This window comes from Apus apus, chromosome 2, assembly GCF_020740795.1.
Source record: "Apus apus isolate bApuApu2 chromosome 2, bApuApu2.pri.cur, whole genome shotgun sequence".
NCBI classification, from domain to species: Eukaryota; Metazoa; Chordata; class Aves; order Apodiformes; family Apodidae; genus Apus; species Apus apus.
Genome location: NC_067283.1, coordinates 15,236,375 through 15,253,158, shown reverse-complemented (window position 1 = coordinate 15,253,158; position 16,784 = coordinate 15,236,375). Strand labels below are relative to the sequence as shown.

At 37.1% G+C, this 16,784-nt stretch overlaps 1 protein-coding gene across 8 annotated transcripts in view; it reads right to left on the bottom strand.

The window, feature by feature from the left end:
- The window catches only part of EPC1 (enhancer of polycomb homolog 1), a 69,760-nt gene that overhangs the window by 4,526 nt on the left and 48,450 nt on the right, over window positions 1–16,784 (bottom strand). For 4 of the 8 annotated variants that reach the window (XM_051609638.1, XM_051609639.1, XM_051609634.1 and 1 more), the window contains 7 exons: window positions 16,425–16,581; window positions 14,957–15,133; window positions 14,766–14,855; window positions 14,532–14,680; window positions 12,938–13,290; window positions 7,057–7,140; window positions 1–7 (listed from right to left, as the gene is read on the bottom strand). The exon at window positions 1–7 is cut by the window's left edge and continues 112 nt beyond it. In XM_051609638.1, the coding sequence (XP_051465598.1) occupies window positions 1–7; window positions 7,057–7,140; window positions 12,938–13,290; window positions 14,532–14,680; window positions 14,766–14,855; window positions 14,957–15,133; window positions 16,425–16,581 (1,017 nt within the window). The remainder of the gene's footprint in view (window positions 8–7,056; window positions 7,141–12,937; window positions 13,291–14,531; window positions 14,681–14,765; window positions 14,856–14,956; window positions 15,134–16,424; window positions 16,582–16,784) is intronic. The other 4 variants (XM_051609635.1, XM_051609637.1, XM_051609640.1 and 1 more) reach the window with 3 other exon arrangements.

The window sequence follows — 16,784 nt, the reverse complement described above, 5'->3', positions numbered from 1 at the left end:
GTAAATGCTGAACAAAATATAAAACGAGAAATACTATATCAAAATATGTAGGTGTTGTGTATATGAACACATCTATTTTATAATCCTTAAAATAACATAAAACACAGCAAGTTCATAAGAGCCTTAATACACCTTCATGGCAAAAAGGCTATCATCCTCCTAGAATTTTTGTTCAAATTAAGCCTTCTCTTTTAAAGCTGTTATTTAGTATATAGGTTTTAATTACACTGCTGCCTTTAGCTCAACGTACCAAAAAGGAGGCAAAGGGAACCAAAACACAGTCAAAATCATCAAAAACTGTCTAACAGCTGATTAAAAAGAATTACAGAGTAATGGCATCACTGCTTTCACTCTGTGAAACTACAGTATCTGCATTATTAGTAAAGTAGGTTTACATGCAAAACTTGGGAACTGCATGCTTTCAGCCCTCACAGACAGCATTCTGAAGGTAGTGAGCACCTAACAATTAAGATTTATGTTTAAGTTTAGTTTAAAATGTTACATTTGATATGCTTATAACTATGCAGGCTCTCATAGCACACTGTTTTTGTTGTTTTTAATGACACACGTACAAATAATTCCAACAGTGCAGAATTTGATAGAACTACAGCCTTCTCTCCAAAATCTTTGAAAGGTGATCCAGCAGTCAGTGCATCACAGGTAAAATAGAATTTTATCCAACTTGTATCCAGAATTGATACAAAGGAGCATTATTTGTACAGATTCACAAGAGGATGCTCAATGGTGGAGGGGTGAGGGGAATCATTAGCTCACTGATTAACTTAAAAAAATATACAGTTATAACATGTTGCTCATTTATATTCCTAAAATAAAAGGAAGTCTCAGATTTAGTTTTAAAACCGAATCACGGCCGTAGCATGAATCCAGTCTAGGATACACTTTTTGGATTTTTTCTTTAACTATTGCTCTCTGTGGAGAATGGCCCGTCTTCTCCCTCCACGCAAGACTGAATCAAATGCCTTTTAAGGCAGCAGAGGCCTTTAGCTGATTATACCCAGCAAACAAGACAAAAACAGGCCTCCCTGTTCAAGGGCAAGAAGGCAAAACAAAACTTGTGATACAAGGCAGGAAAAATGGACAACAAATGGGCTGCCCCTAATAGTTACTGCCCTGACTTTGCACCCATGAATGCTACTTGGCTCTGGGCCTTACAGTATTCATACTTCTGGAGCACAGCGGAAGCTGCACTGCATTTTTTTTTATCTTCTCCTTCAGGCTTGCTCATCTGAAGAGAATCTGCTTTTGTCAAAACTACTATCATCTCCTGCTGCCCGATGTAACAGGATTGTACCTTATGTATAAACTTGAACAAATCACTACAAGTGACTAACCAAAGTAAGAATTAGTATTTGGAAGTAACCAGAACAAATACTGCTGAGTGTGCACTTTCCCAGTGCACACTCCAGATCTTCCACCCCCACTCCCAATTTTTATTTATTTTTTAAAACATTGTTCCAAATCTTTGTTTTGAACTGGAAATAGCACTAAACTATTACCAGCATCTTGATACCTGAGCACTTGAAGTTATATATGTTTTTTCAGCTGTTACGTTAAAGTTACTAATTTTTTTTAAAGTAATGTTATTCAGCAAGTGAGGATGAACCACTTGCTTACATTACAGTTATATCTCACTTCAAATTAGTTCATTTATTCAATATTTTAAAGTTATTCCTAGGTTAACAGCTTAGTAGGAACACCATTCATAAATACTTACTCAAAAAACCCAAACTAAATACATAGACCAAATATTCAGGACTATTTGTATTTTAATTCTATATATAAACCAAATGCCCATTAGGTATTTTTTTAACTGTCACCAAACACAGAAGTTAGAGCAAGAAAGCTTTAGCACACAAAGATTAACATGTAAAAGAAAGCTGGATAGCAGTAGCAGAGGGAGAAAAATGGATGTACTGTTCCAGTATTTATGGGTATTTAATTTGTATTGATCAGTTAGTAGCCACTTACTAAATGTTTTTTTTAAACCCCTAAAATTTATAATTGGTAAAGTTTAGCCAACATAGCACCAACAATATTGAAAGTTCCCTGTATTCATGGATTAACAACGCATTTTATTCTACAATATGACATTGTAAATAATAATAATAATAATAATAATAATAATAATAATAATAATAATAATAATAATAATAATAATAATAATAATAATAGTATTATTATTGCTGAGGAACAGGTTGCATAAGTGATGTCAATCACAGAATCTTAGGGGTTGGAAGGGACCTCGAAAGATCATCTAGTCCAACCCCTCTGCCAGAGCAGGGTCACCTAGAGCACATCACACAGGAACGTGTCCAGGCGGGTTCTGAATGTTTCCAGTGAAGGAGACTCCACAACCTCTCTGGGCAGCCTGTTCCAGTGCTCTGTCACTCTCACAGTGAAGAAGTTTTTTCTGATGTTTACGTGGAACCTCCTATGTTCCAGTTTGCACCCACTGCCCCTTGTCCTATCACTAGACATCACTGAAAAAAGCCTGGCTCCATCCTCCTGACACTCGCCCCTAATGTATTTGTAAACATTGATGAGGTTGCCCCTCAGTCTCCTATTTTCCAAGCTAGAGACTCAGCTCCCTCAGCCTTTCCTCATTAAGGGAGATGTTCCACTCCCTTCATCATCTTTGTGGCTCTGCGCTGGACTCTTTCAAGCAGTTCCCTGTCTTCCTTGAACTGAGGGGCCCAATACAGAAAACCTGCGAACTGACAAAAGAGGAAAATGGGCAATAAAGGGTATGTTATACTACCATCTTTGACTGAATTAAGATTAGTAATTCCACTATCATAACTATCTCACTTTTGTCCATTTAAGTAAAATTTATTAATAGTTTCAGTTTTCAATCCTTGAGTATATTTAAGATTTTAGCTATAAGAGTTGTAGTAAGTGCAGTCACCTATGTTGGTTTAACCAACTCCAAGTAGAATTTACCATTTTTCCAAAAGAAAACCAAGATTACTGAGACAATGTGTTTGTTTAGGACAGCCATTACCCAGGGCAGTCCTTAAGTCCTCCCCCTTCTTTCTGGAAGCAACTTTTAGACGAACTACCTTTTTCAAATTGTGCATCAGTATGTTTCTTTTAAAATAGTCTGCAACCTGTACAGCTGTAAGGTTTCTCACCACTCTGAAAGCACTTATACAGCTGTCAAAGACAGAAAAACCCCACTATGACCACCACCATCATATATATTCAAACTACTTCTCTTACTTCTGCTCAAATATCCTAAGACAAATGTCACCTTGAAAATGCAATGGAAATGGCTATTTACCTGTCGTATCTGCAAAGACACTCAAGAACTCAACTGACACTCAAAAGACACTCAATTTTTTTCATGTTTTCAATTGAGGTTAAAGCCTTCAGCAAAGTTTTTGCTGCTTCCCATACTAAAGGTAAAAGCCTACTAGTTTTCAAAATACTATTTAGAACACTATCAGAGATTTACCGTGAGATTCTGAACTAATCTGTTGCATCCAGTTTTGAAACACAACACTGCTCATAAAGGACTGCTGCAAGCTACAGCCTCCTCAAATAATCTGATTATTAGTGTGCCTTTTGCATTCCACAGCATATCCAGATATGCTCACAGAATTGTATGATACAATATCATGTACCAAGGTTACAGATCACAATTAAATAAGCTAGCTTTCTCTCCCCACTCCAAGATAAAGAAGCACTACAATCAAAGTTCTACTGAAAACATTACTACTTCTGAGAACGATCTAAAACAAAATCAATCATTACTTCTTTTGAAGACCTGCAAACTAGGATAGGATACTTCATTCCTCTCCTGTTACAAGCTATCATGTCTTTTGCTCACCATCAGTAGCTTTCTTCCCCTCCTGCTCTCAAAGTACAGCCTGCATCACCCTTCAACTGAACAAATAAGCCTACTGATTGTGACATGCAAGTTGCTTCTGATAATTACCATTCTCATGCACAAAGAAAATGTTTGTATGTACTTTACATGAAAGCACTGCCACTCGTTTAACCTTACATACTAATTTTCTGTGGCACACAACCGTGACTCGAACTGGGGAGGCTGAGGAAATCACAGGTTCAGTACAGTTAAATCACAGGTGTGGAAACTGTGTGTGCCTCTATATCTGCAGGCACAGTCCTAAACTTCTCAAAGAGATTGTCTAAGTTCAACTGTCTTTTTTTTTAAAAGCAATTCAGGTAGAATGGACTGCAGACCATAGAAACACAGCTGCTATTAATGGGTTAATTCTATGGCTTGCAGAGGATATATTTTTATTGCCTGCAATGCTGGCCCAGGTGCAATTACACTTATGATGCCAAGATTAGTATCTTCTCAACATCACTTTTTCTAGGAAAAAAGTAACCGTGTCCCTAAGAACTTCCTTCAAAAAATTTTATTACCTCTTCTAATTTTATTTTAAAGAAGAGAAAGGGCACAGCTGAAAAACTTTCATCCATGTCAGAGAAAAACAGTAAATGTAGAAGTAGCAAAAATGAATGTCATTTTCTTGTGTGTCATACACTGGTCTTTATCTGCCTGGCAAAAAACAGCAGGCAAGAAACAAGCCAAGACCTTTTTTGTACACAAATCAGCAACCACATTTCTGGAAACTCAGAATAGTGTTGCTACACTAAGTTACATATTCTTGATTATTACTGTACAGCTTCAAGGCTTCAGTTTTGTTTTTTTTTACTAAACAAATCAGCAAAGCAACAGACAACTGAACAACAGCTCCAAGTTAATAAAAGGAACAAAACGTCACATTCAGAGTTTAAGAAAACACATGAAATTTTACAACATATTATTACTTCAGCAGCCCTAGACAGGAGTGCAGTGTTTACAGACTCTTCTCAAAAGCATGCTAGGACCACAGTGGTCATGGTTCCACCATATGATAATGACTATTTAACACTGTAGAATTTACTGAATTGGACAGTAACAAAACATTGTTTCATTCACTACATAGAATCCAGTGAGGACTGGAGGTGGGAATATCTCAACCACCACTACTAATACACTACAGAATACCTCAACTGTCCTTCATAGCTAACAACTGTACCTTCCCCCAAAACTTCTACATACTTTCCAAGACACTTTCTGTGATTTATGAAAGTCACCTGACTCCTTAAGTTAACCTAATCTAACTCCTTTTCAAACTTTAAACATTAGGAACCTTTAAGACACAGTCCTATCTGGAGTTACACACGATGCAAAATGGTTGTCAGAAAATGGGCAGCTCAAGTCTTACTAAGAGACTAGGCTACATGAATGCTTCTTACTCACTTGTTTGCAGCATAATATTCTGAATTGGAACAATTAAAGCTGAGTATGTTTCTAAATTGTTCCTGTAAAATTCCAAATCAAGTTGTAACACTTCAGCTGAGACAACCTTCAGGATTTTAAGGTAGTACATCATGTTATGCTGTTACCTTCTTCATTGAACAGCTTGGGAAAACACACACACCTATCTTGCTACTGTGTTAGTGCTATACTTTCGCAGCAACTAAGAGAAATGTTTTCCAGCTGACAGGATGCAAAAAGGAATGGAAGGTAGGAAAAAAGCTTCAAGACTTTGCAGCTATGAACACAAAGAAATAAACATTGTGCCTTACAGACTGATGGACAGGATAAATGACTGCTTAGCATCTCCTTAGTGACAGCTACAACTTGTGCAATAAGTCAACCTTTTAACAACACTCTACAGTGTTTTTCTATGCTAATTTATGACTATAAGCAAGACTCTTATAATTTTTGGGATAATCGCATATCAATTTTTTCCTCAACTTAAGTCATTAACGAATACCTTTCAATTAGACTATTTTGTTTGCCTATCTACCAAACTCTGAGGAGTGCTGATCCTCACTCAACAGGTGGTGTTTTCCAGAGCACAGATTAACAGTGATGCTGTCAATGGACTTCTCAAAGATTCATAGCTCTCAGCAGTTTTATACTGCAAAATGAAAGTCTTAACTAGTTCTACCATGGCATTTAATGTGTACTAGCCTTACAAAGCTGCAACTTACATTTAGCTTCTCTGAAAACCCAAGTCCTCCCCAGAAGCAGCCAAAAATCAGCGAGAAAGGGGACTAGATGTGGAATTTGTATGAACAGAGTGGTCTTTGTATGGGAAACAGCCACAGCCTTCCCTCCTGACTACTGCTGCAAGTTCTACTGTGAAGTAACTCACTAATTGTTACTCAGTTTCCCTGATGTAGAAAAACACTGACTTACAAAAAAATTGACCCCAAGACCCAGTTTCCTAAAAACCAAGAAGCATACCCTGGAAAACAGAAAATGCACATGTAAACTCCTGGTCCCTCTACTGGTTTACTGACACATGTTCAACAGATTTGACAGGGAAACCAAGCAAACTTTGTGGAGTGAACACAATGACCTATCCAGGTAAGCATATTTTTTTAAATAAAGTAAAAAAAAAAATTAATACCAAGAGACTTAAACAGCTTAATTAAACCTTTCAGCGAATGCTTCAGTCCTATTAAAGATCTAAAGAATAAGCTATGTATACTAAGAGTAACTCTAAGAGTAACTTATAAAGCAGTTGCTTCATAACATCAAGTAAAATATCTGTTCTCACGAGCAGAAATCTTATTTCAGTAGGAAAATAGAAGCATTAAGATTATATTGTGTTCAAAGAACCTGCCTAAAAATCCACTAGATTCCCTGATCCTTCCAGCTGAGGTGATGGCTGTTCAAAAGGCAGTTTCCATCAGGTAAAAGAAGAAAGATGACACAACTAAAGCTTCTAACTGAGAAATTCCATAAACTACATAACTGCTAATGTGTGTGGAAAGATGATATATCATATTACACTGTTTTCTTAAGGGGAATACATGACATCACCACATTCCTCCTGTATAAGAGAACAATTAGTGATTACTAATGTTGAAGTGCATGCAAAGCAAACATCATTCACAATACTAAGTAATCCAGAACATCACATTTTTTTATCACTATCTTAAGAGAGATGTTATCTGGCTTACATTGCCTGGTTAAAGATTTTCTACTGTATACCAAGTTCTCACCAGTGAATTCAGAAGATTGGAGAGACTTAGAGCCATCAGTGTGATTTAGTATTTGATGCACCAGGCCCAAAGATGTTTCACTTTCTGAAAAGAAGTTCAAGATTGATTTTACTTAAACATGGCATTATTAGACATTATGAGAACATGAAACATTATGCCCCCGATTACTACTAAAACAGCCTTCTATTTCAGCCCAGCTGAACTTAAGCTCTAACAGAACTAACTTAAGTTCTGATTCCTAACACTAGAAGTCTAGACTTAGAAATTATACACTAGATATAAGATCTATATATGCACTCCCTACTTGGTAGTGGAAGACAGAATAATTAATGAGAATTTTTCCTAGGCATAGCATGAAAGCTAAAAACACTTGCTATGCATTTAAGTATGTCTGCCCATCACTCTTAATAGGAGTTTCCACTGAAATGTCCCAAGCCAGCTGGAGAACACACAGCTTACTCTGCAGTTATAAACATGACTACCCTTGCATGAGATGCATAGAAAGCGTAACAGTTTACAAAGGCGCAAAGATTCAGCACTTTGGAGCAAAGTAGAACGCCAACTGTGCCAAAGCTGGATGAGAAAATCTAGTGTAACGATAGTCTCAAAGTCTCCTGAAAGGCTCAGATGTTTTATTAAGTATTGGCTCTTTTCCCCATCCCGAGTCACATTTCCCAGACCAAAGAGGCTTCTTTTAAGATTTCCTCCTTCAACTAAGCCTAGGGTGTGCCATAAATACGTTACTCCCAATGCCATTGTTTCTTCAACTAGGATCTCAACAACTTGGCCACAGATGGCCGAAGACCTTAAAGTTCCAATGATAACTGAAAATGGCCATTACAAATATCAGTATTTTTCATGACTGAGTTTATCCTGCAGTGTGAAAGTAAGCATTTGCAAAGGGAAAACAGTAAGACAGCAGTGTTGAGGCTATTGCAGATACAAGGGCTAACTAAAAAGATCTAAACACAGCCAGTGATGGAATGAAAGCAATGAAAAGACAACTCTACTCTCCAAGAGGAACTGCCACAAGGTTTGAGGAGCTTCCTCCTGCTTCTTTCCAGGGAAGGGGTACCTGAAGACAAGTGTCAGTTATTCTTAATGAGAATACGAAAAAACAGTACAGATCTATCAATCAACATTACAAATTTGGAGATGGAAATGCTAAGCACACATCTGGGAAACAAAAGCATAGTTCACCATCCTGCTAGAGCAAATGTACAGACTTGCTTTTAAAAAGCAGCTTAAGCGGCGCAAAAAAAAGCATCCAAGTGTACTGGAAAATGTGTTATTTCTATGAACTCCCACACAAAAAGTTACTGAATTGCAAAGCACAGCTTGCAGCACAATCTAAATCTCTAGTTTATGGAAAAAAAATGCAAGGTAAGCTACTCTGGATTCTTTGTCTATATTCTGGATGTGTGCAAGTTTTTCATGTACAGTAAGGTCTACAAATCCAAACATCGTAACTCTTTAAGAATTTTCAGTAAGGCTTCTGCTGGAATACTTTTCTTCTTCTCAAAGAAAGAACTGTAAATTTAGTGAATAGACTCTAGTTAACTGCCAGATGCTTTAGTCTTGACAGCTTGTGAACTTTCTTTTCAAAATGAGCCAGCTTCTGGACGAAGAAGGCAGAAAAATACAGAATGCAAGATGATTGCCTGATCTTACTGTGAAGCCTGAAAACCAGTGCTCAAAATTTTCTCTAATGCTTACTATCTCTGATCTGTCTCCTAAACTCAAAGCTGCAGGAGAATTAACATATGCTGTGCAGTTTTAAATGTTGCAAACTTCTGATTACTAGATGCAAGCATTGAAAAATATGAAATTCAAATATTTAACAGCAAGTCTCCAGCAGAAAGCACAACCTCACTATCACGTGATACTGTTCAATGACTCACTTGCCCAGCAGAAATAGATCAATTAATCTAAAGAAGAAAGACCAACTTCCTGGGACACAAACACTTCAGATGACTACACATGCCCACTGTACACTCCAGACTTAAGACACAAGTTTTATCTCGGAAGATAATGATTCAGAAACTTGGAGAGTGTCAGCAATACAAGTTCCTTTTCTGAAGTGATTTTGATGCATTTTGTTCAGTGAACAGTTTCCGCACTGAACACGTTATTCCTCCACAAGAATCATGCTGCCTGTTTTTTAGTGGTGTTCTGTAGAACGCATGCCTGAAAATCCTTGAATCAGCTTTTGCAAGATGGCAAAGGGTGATCTTTTTCCAAAAATCTTCATTTTATGGTTTAAGTGACCCTGGCACAGTGTTGGACACCTATAAGAGGAACTAGAGAGAGAGGGTCCTTAGGACCCTGAAAGACCCAGGAGTGTCAGAACAGTGAGGGGTCAGTATTTCCCCCACTTCCTGCCATACTCTTATAGAAAAGCCAGGATAGCCAGAAGCTCAGCCCCTTTTCTTCCTGTGCCTTTTTCCTTGTGGCTGCTCCTTCTCCGAGATTCTGCAGTTTGCCATGTGCTCTCCAGAATCCAACTCCATTGGGTGCTGGGAGGAGCTGTAGAACCCTCTCTTGAAGCTGTCTTGCCACAAGGGACCCTCACTCCCCTATTCCTGCAAACAGCGAAATCGGTTTTATATATATTTGTATCCAAGTTAAATATCTGTTCTTTCCCCCATGCATTACTCCCTTCTTCTGTGTTATAGTAAATTTGTTCCAGTTTCAATTTCCAACCCTTAAGTCTCTCTTCCTTACTCCCCTTCTGTCTTCCCTTGCGAGGGCTGAGGGGGGTAGCAAAAAGGGAGTAATTCTGCCTCTGGTTTGTGGTTCATCCTATTTAAACCAGGACACTTCAGTAAGATGAAAAGGAACCACCCTTTTCAAAAGTGCTGCTTCTTCTCTTGGCCACTTGATCCTGCTGCCAAAGTCTATCCTTCAGCATGTGACAATTCCAGTACAAGCCCCATTTTCAAGTAACTTGTAAGGGTTTTGCACATTATTTTAAGACCTCCTTTCTCAGTTTACACACAAAATCTCAACACAACAACTTCATATTCCACAGATCTTTCATGGAGGGCACCCTGAAAACCAGGACCAGAGAAGCTGCATTTTTCAGGGCTAAGCCCACTCATCATGCTTGGTATGTCTCAGCGCATCTTTTGTAACATGCCGTCTCACTAATGGAAGACCTGAGATACCATCTCAACTTCATGCCTCTGCTGGACATGTATAACAGACTTGAAAAGCAACGTTTTCCACAGCAGATTTTCCATGTCAGCAACATGTTGTCTGGATCATTCGAAGTGGAAAAAGCTCATACTCTGAATTTCTTTAATATATAAACAGACAAAACTTATGTGATGGTGCACAATAAACACAGCGATATGACCACCTCTGCCAGGCACTACAGCATGCCAGGGTGAGCTTCATCTTAAAGATAAGCAATATAGTTTGATCACAATTCACAGTAGCAGCAAAAGGATAAAAGCATTTTTAAATGCTAAGATGCATTTTTAAGTGTTTTCTGGTAAAAAGAGCTACTGCCATTTCTAAAAAGAGAAGAGAAACAAACCTAAAAAATCCACACCCAAAAGAAACTGCCAACCCTAAAGATAGCTAAGACACTCTATGGGGTTGTAAATTTGCAGTAATGACTATCAGAATACCTTCACTAAAATGTCAAGATACCTGATAGTCTTTACAGCATTTGCTACAGAAAGTAAAAAGACAACTCAGCAGCTGCAGTCACACTGACATGCACCTTTAAAGAAATCAGTCTCCCATGTACCAGACACACAAACACGCCTGTAATCTGTGTAAAGAATGTTAAAGCAACTGAAAAAAAAGAACACTAGAAAAGAGAATGGCACCAAGATCAATGAGACAGTATGCTCATTTCAAACACCTACACCTAAACAGATGATCATCGCTATACCACATATGCACAAACTCATGGACACGTACAAGGCTACAATAACAATTAGGATTATTTGTAATTATTTAGCTACAGCTGGTTATATTAACAAGAAGTGACTATTCAGTGGTAACTAATTTAAAGTATCTCTATGAATTCAGGTTTTATTATTTCATTTGTGTATCAAACTCTAATAAAAAAATTAATCTAAACTCTGCAACATTTAAATCTGGAAAACCTCAGAACACTAACTTATATATTTTACACAGATAAGAAACCATCTGAACAGAATTCCACGCACAGGTGAATGGAATACGCTAGGTACCTATACATATATATTGCTTTCCCACAGGCTTCAAAATACAACCACACAATTAAAACCTTGTACAGAAATAATCACCATTAATAACAATTGTGTTTAATTCCTAAATTTTGTAAATAAGTATCTTAATTATCTAAGGAAAAAAGGTTCTACGGGTGTATTTATTTACACACACACACACACACAGACATACGCTTTCAACTCAGCCAATTTTTAAAGTCTGTGATTTTCAGACCTAATGTATTGCCCATTAATACTTTATAGTATTAAGATACTCTGTTTATCACATGAGTTTTGTTTTCACACTAGTAACCTGACTATAATTTTATCACAGTTCAGACTGGCCACTAGCCAGAACTCTCATCCAGTTCCGGACTTGGTTTACTGACTCGAAACGTTGGAGGGGCAGAATTTAAACACCAAAAGTCATACTTAGATCATAAACCAGAAGAACCACCAATTTTAACCTTAATTAATTTCTAGCAAGAGTAGTCAGAAAAAAGAGAGGGGGGTGGGGCTAAGGACCTACTATAGGATAGGATGCAGAGGAAGAATGAAATAAAGCAGCAGAACAAGGCAGCCCACTAAGTCTAAAAATGCAAGGAATATTTTTAAGAAAATAAATCAAACAGGTGGTACAGGGAGAAAAGGTACAAAATATAATAAAAACTAGAAGCATTAAACTCGTTTGATATGAGGGAGACACTTTTTTGAGCAAATCTCCACAACACCCCACAATCTGGGGAGTTCATTAGGTATACAGTTCTCCCCACTCTACTCCTACAATACGCAGGTTTTTGAAATTTATTTCCAAAGCCATACTTCAAAATGGCCAGGAAAACATGATTCCAGAAATTCCTTACAAAATGGTGGTGAACTTTTAAAGTTATTTCTTCATTAAAAAAAAAACATGTCACTTTACTGTCTGTAAAAAGATGACATTTCATGTACTGACTAATCAAAAGTCAACAGTTATTTAAGCTACATTCTAACTATGTAAATACCAGTTTTCCAGTGTGAAGAACCCAATATAAAGAGCAATGCTACCATTAATATTCCAATTAAAATAACACTACCACACTCTGTTTTCTTAAGAGTTGGGTCAATTCTGTAATTCAGGTTCTGTAAGATGTAATCTGTCTCTTGCTGACAAGATCTGGACGTGATTAGTGTGAAAATTTTGTCATGCATGAGCAGATGCATCAGCAGGGGAGGGCTGGGTATTTTTTGGATAGGAAAGGGCATTTTAAGTTCAACTAAGAATTCACAACATGCCAGGATTTTAAAATGCAAATATTTTAAACATTTCCCACCACACCATGTACTAGAAAAAATCTGGAATGTTAATATTTATATCAAGATTTCAACTAATGAATTTTCTAAAATTCATGTCTTCAGAGTCAACATAAATTCTACACAATACTGGCTTCTAAATCTTTGTATTTCTAAATACTAATTACATACCAAGATAACATTTGCATAAATTTGAGATGCAGTACACTATTGCTAGCAATAAATACCAATAAACATCCTATATAGCAAAGAAGGAGATAAAGACGATGGGCTGTTACCATCAAAATAGACCACGACGTAAAGTACAGATGCCCTAGCAATAGTCTGGATTTTCTGAGCCAAATTTAAAGTTTCTAGAAGCAAGTTTGTCAAAGCAAACATACCGAAGTGTGCTGAACCACTGCTACTTTTACTTTGTATAGAGGTACTGCATGTCTGGGTCCCGGGTTGTGCTGTGCCTGTTCGATTTATGCCCCTGTATAATTTCCTACAGGAGAGTTCATCATTGTCACTGTCATGTAGGGATGGTGTCCGAGGCCTAAAATGCCGCCATCTACATGATTTGATATTGACAAGTATCTGACTGAGGTCTTTTGAGAAAGATTTGTCCGAGGTATTTGTTTCTGAGGTATTGGCAAATTGACTGATTGAAGAGTGTTGTGATGAGGAAAACATTTCCAAATCCAGCTGATGAAGTGTATTATCGTAGTCCGAATGCGCTCTGTCTAGCAGCACCCTAAAAATAGGAAACCAAAGCAGAATTATACAGTAGCAAAAAAATACCAAAAAAGTAACTGGTTTGCTCTGGCTGCTTGGGGACAACAAAGGGATAAAAGAAACTACACGAGACTCTTCTAAAAAAGAGCCAATCCCTCCCCCCAGCAAGAGAAATAATGCATGACTACATATCATTTTACAATAAGTAGTACATTTGACTTTCTCTTCGTGTGTATATTTTTACTGTTTGAACAGCTTATGTACATCATCATGCATATATTAAGACACTGCAACAGCATATATACATTTTTTTAAAATCAGGCTGGAAGAGCTCCATAATGCAAAGAAAAAAAAAAAGTAGGGAATAAAATTGTTTAAGTAACTAAAAAGTTACCCAGATGCCCTCCTATTGAAGTAACTTTAGTTCAAGAGCCTTACTGCCATACATATACTGAACATACCTACAACTATCTTAATGAAGTGGGGATGTCATACATTAACTTCCAAATCCCCTTTCAAAATCCCAATCTTCAGCTCCCATTCTGATTTTGCTGATAAGCCAGTCTGACTTGTTTGTATGTGAAGAGATGCTAAGAACTAATCTTAAAGCCAAATCCTGTTACCTTTTTTTTTAATTAAAAGTTAATATCAACGTACCATTTTCTTAAAGACATCTAACACTAAAGAAATACCATGTATACACTGCACAATTTAGAAACTGTTTTCAATAAAGATGCTTATAAGCAAGATGCCTGAAGCCCTCAATTCTTTGATTTTTGACAATTTTGAAATTTATTATTGCATGTAAGTATTCCTCCCAAAATTCTCCTCTACAACTGGCTAATCACCAAATACAGTCCAAGCTCAGAAAAGCATTTTCCAAAATATGCAATTTTTGCTATTTTAAAATACTACTATTTGAAGACAACTACACAAATCATGGAAATGCAAACACCAATCACAACTTAATATACACCTACTTCCACCTCAGAACTTGGGAGCGCCAGCAACAAAATAACCCTGAGAAACATTAAAAAAAACCCCAAGTATTAAAGCAGCTTCTACTATGGCAAAACAAAAAAGGAGACATTAACCAGCTATAGAAAGTTGTATCAAATGGAAATATTTACAGTCATTCTCTCTGATGTTTCCATTTTCGAGGTGATTGAATGTTTTTTTTAACTTTGCTCTTTGTCTTACAGATTTTTATTTTTTACTTGTTTTTAGAAATAACAGGCACAATTATGTACTACCACTCACCTTCCACCGCGGCCAACCCGTCTTCGTGCAAACCCGATGCACCTCTGGGGTACAGTGAGGGTGGTTAAGCAGTATCTGTAACGCACATCTCCTAATCTTCCCTCTTTAGGGCTACTCCATGGCCAGTTGCCAGGTTGGTCTAAATGAGGCTTAAAATAATTTAAAACAGTTAAACACTAGATGTTTTACCACAATGATGCTCTCTCTTATGATACATAAGGAAATTATACTTACAGCATAGTACTGACAGCCTGCTTTCCTACGGAAGGCAAAAGGACCATCAGGATCATTTTCTTCCTCAGCCTCCGAAGAACCAGACAAAACCTTTAGAGAGGATGGGGATGTATGAGGAGGCATATTAGTAAATTCCTGAGTTTTACTTCTATTCTGTCCCCAAGCACAGCATAGAACTGTGGAGGTCCTACCTGGGAAAGAGGTTCTTCATCTGAGCTAGGAAAATCATACTGATTCAAATCTTTAGCATTAAAGACTGGCAGTGCAGCAGGACTTGTCTGTTGAGGAGTAGCAGCAGCAGATGAAGGTAAGACTTTTGGCTTCTTCTCATACTTTCTTTTGGGTCTAATAACATCAGGTTTATCTTGCTGCAAAAAAGCAGTGCACATATACACACACAAATTAGACTAAATCAGTTTTTAAAAACTCCCGTGTAAGCAAGCTAAGAAGTTACCCTGTCTGTCCACCATTTTTATAGTAAAACAGGCAGTCATTTAATGGAAAACTGTATTTCAATTCCAATAACCAAAATGTTTAACAGACAAGGTGAAATCAAGCACTACTTCCTCAATCTGTGCTAGATAAAACACTAGCAGTTAATAAAATAGTACTACTTTGGAGAACTAGACCAAAATAAATACAATTATCTCCATGAGGCATCTTTTTTATTTTCTAATAATTTAAATTAATAGGCATTTATGCAGTGTTGGGGAATTATTAAGTACCAAACAATGTTTTAAAGGCAAAAATACAAGTTAGATTTCTCAGAGATACCTAGAATCTCAGAAAATCCTCTAAAATTGAAACTTATTTTCCCATACTATGCAAAGACAACTTTAAGCACATTTCCCAAGAAACAGGTTTCTTTCAAGCTGGAAGACACTGCGTTGAACTAATAGATGAGTACACTCCAGCCATCTCAAGAACAATGCTCTACTTATCAAAATAAGTATTCACTCATTCAAACCACCTTGTCAGTTTCAGAATAGCCTTTGGGTATTCTTCAGTTATAAAAAGTCTGCTTAAAATTCAAATTACGCCTCTGCATTTCTCCCGTGTTACCTGACCTATCTAATATGCTCAGTTGTTGGCACTATAGCTATGCTTTGTATGACACAAAATCAAAGCCAACAGGAAAGAAAGTGCTGGTCAGCTGTCAAAATTAAATCAGATTATTTGATACTTCAACACAAAACCAACCACAGATATACATCACACTAGGAACATCAGCGGATCGTATTAAGGATCATCTGAACGCACAAAAAACAACCACTCAGATTAAACTAACTACATACACGTTTTACCTCATTAGTCCTATTTTTGTCCAGTATCTAGGTAATAAATATTTGTTCAGCATATCCAAACTTTATGGGCAGTATCAGAGAAAAATGTTTGTATCCCCCAGAATAAGAATACAATTGCATGTGTCCTTTTGTCTATAGTTCATCGATACTTTATTTCTGTCTCGAGAAATGCCTCATGCAGCAGTCTGTATGTTATCCTCATAATTCCAAGAGGACAGAGCATTTTTTATTCTAGTTATAGCTGTGCTAGGCTATTTCCAGTTCCAAACAGCTTCCCCACTCCTCCCATCACAAAATGCTGGATCTTGCATAAGTAACAGCATGAACCAGTAACTTGGTTACTGACAATACTCACTTTAACTTTATATTCTTTCAGTTCCATAGCTTCTTGGTGTTTAAAAGGGCTGCTGTTAGTCACAGGAATGATGGGAATAGCATAGGTAGGTTTAATTGGCTGCCGCTGTGCCATGACCTCAGACATGATCTCTCCACTGTAGTCACCCAAATTATACCTGAAATAAGAATAATATTTTTTTATTCGCTGGAATGTTACCATCTATGTCTGGTAAAAAAATGCACAACACAGAGAAACACAGACTTGTTTTGTGATACTTGCACCTTGGGATAAAGGGATATCCAGGATTACAGTAAGAAGTACAGAAGACATTATTCCAGAGAAAGGGACTAATAACATGGAAACTTCACTGTGATGATT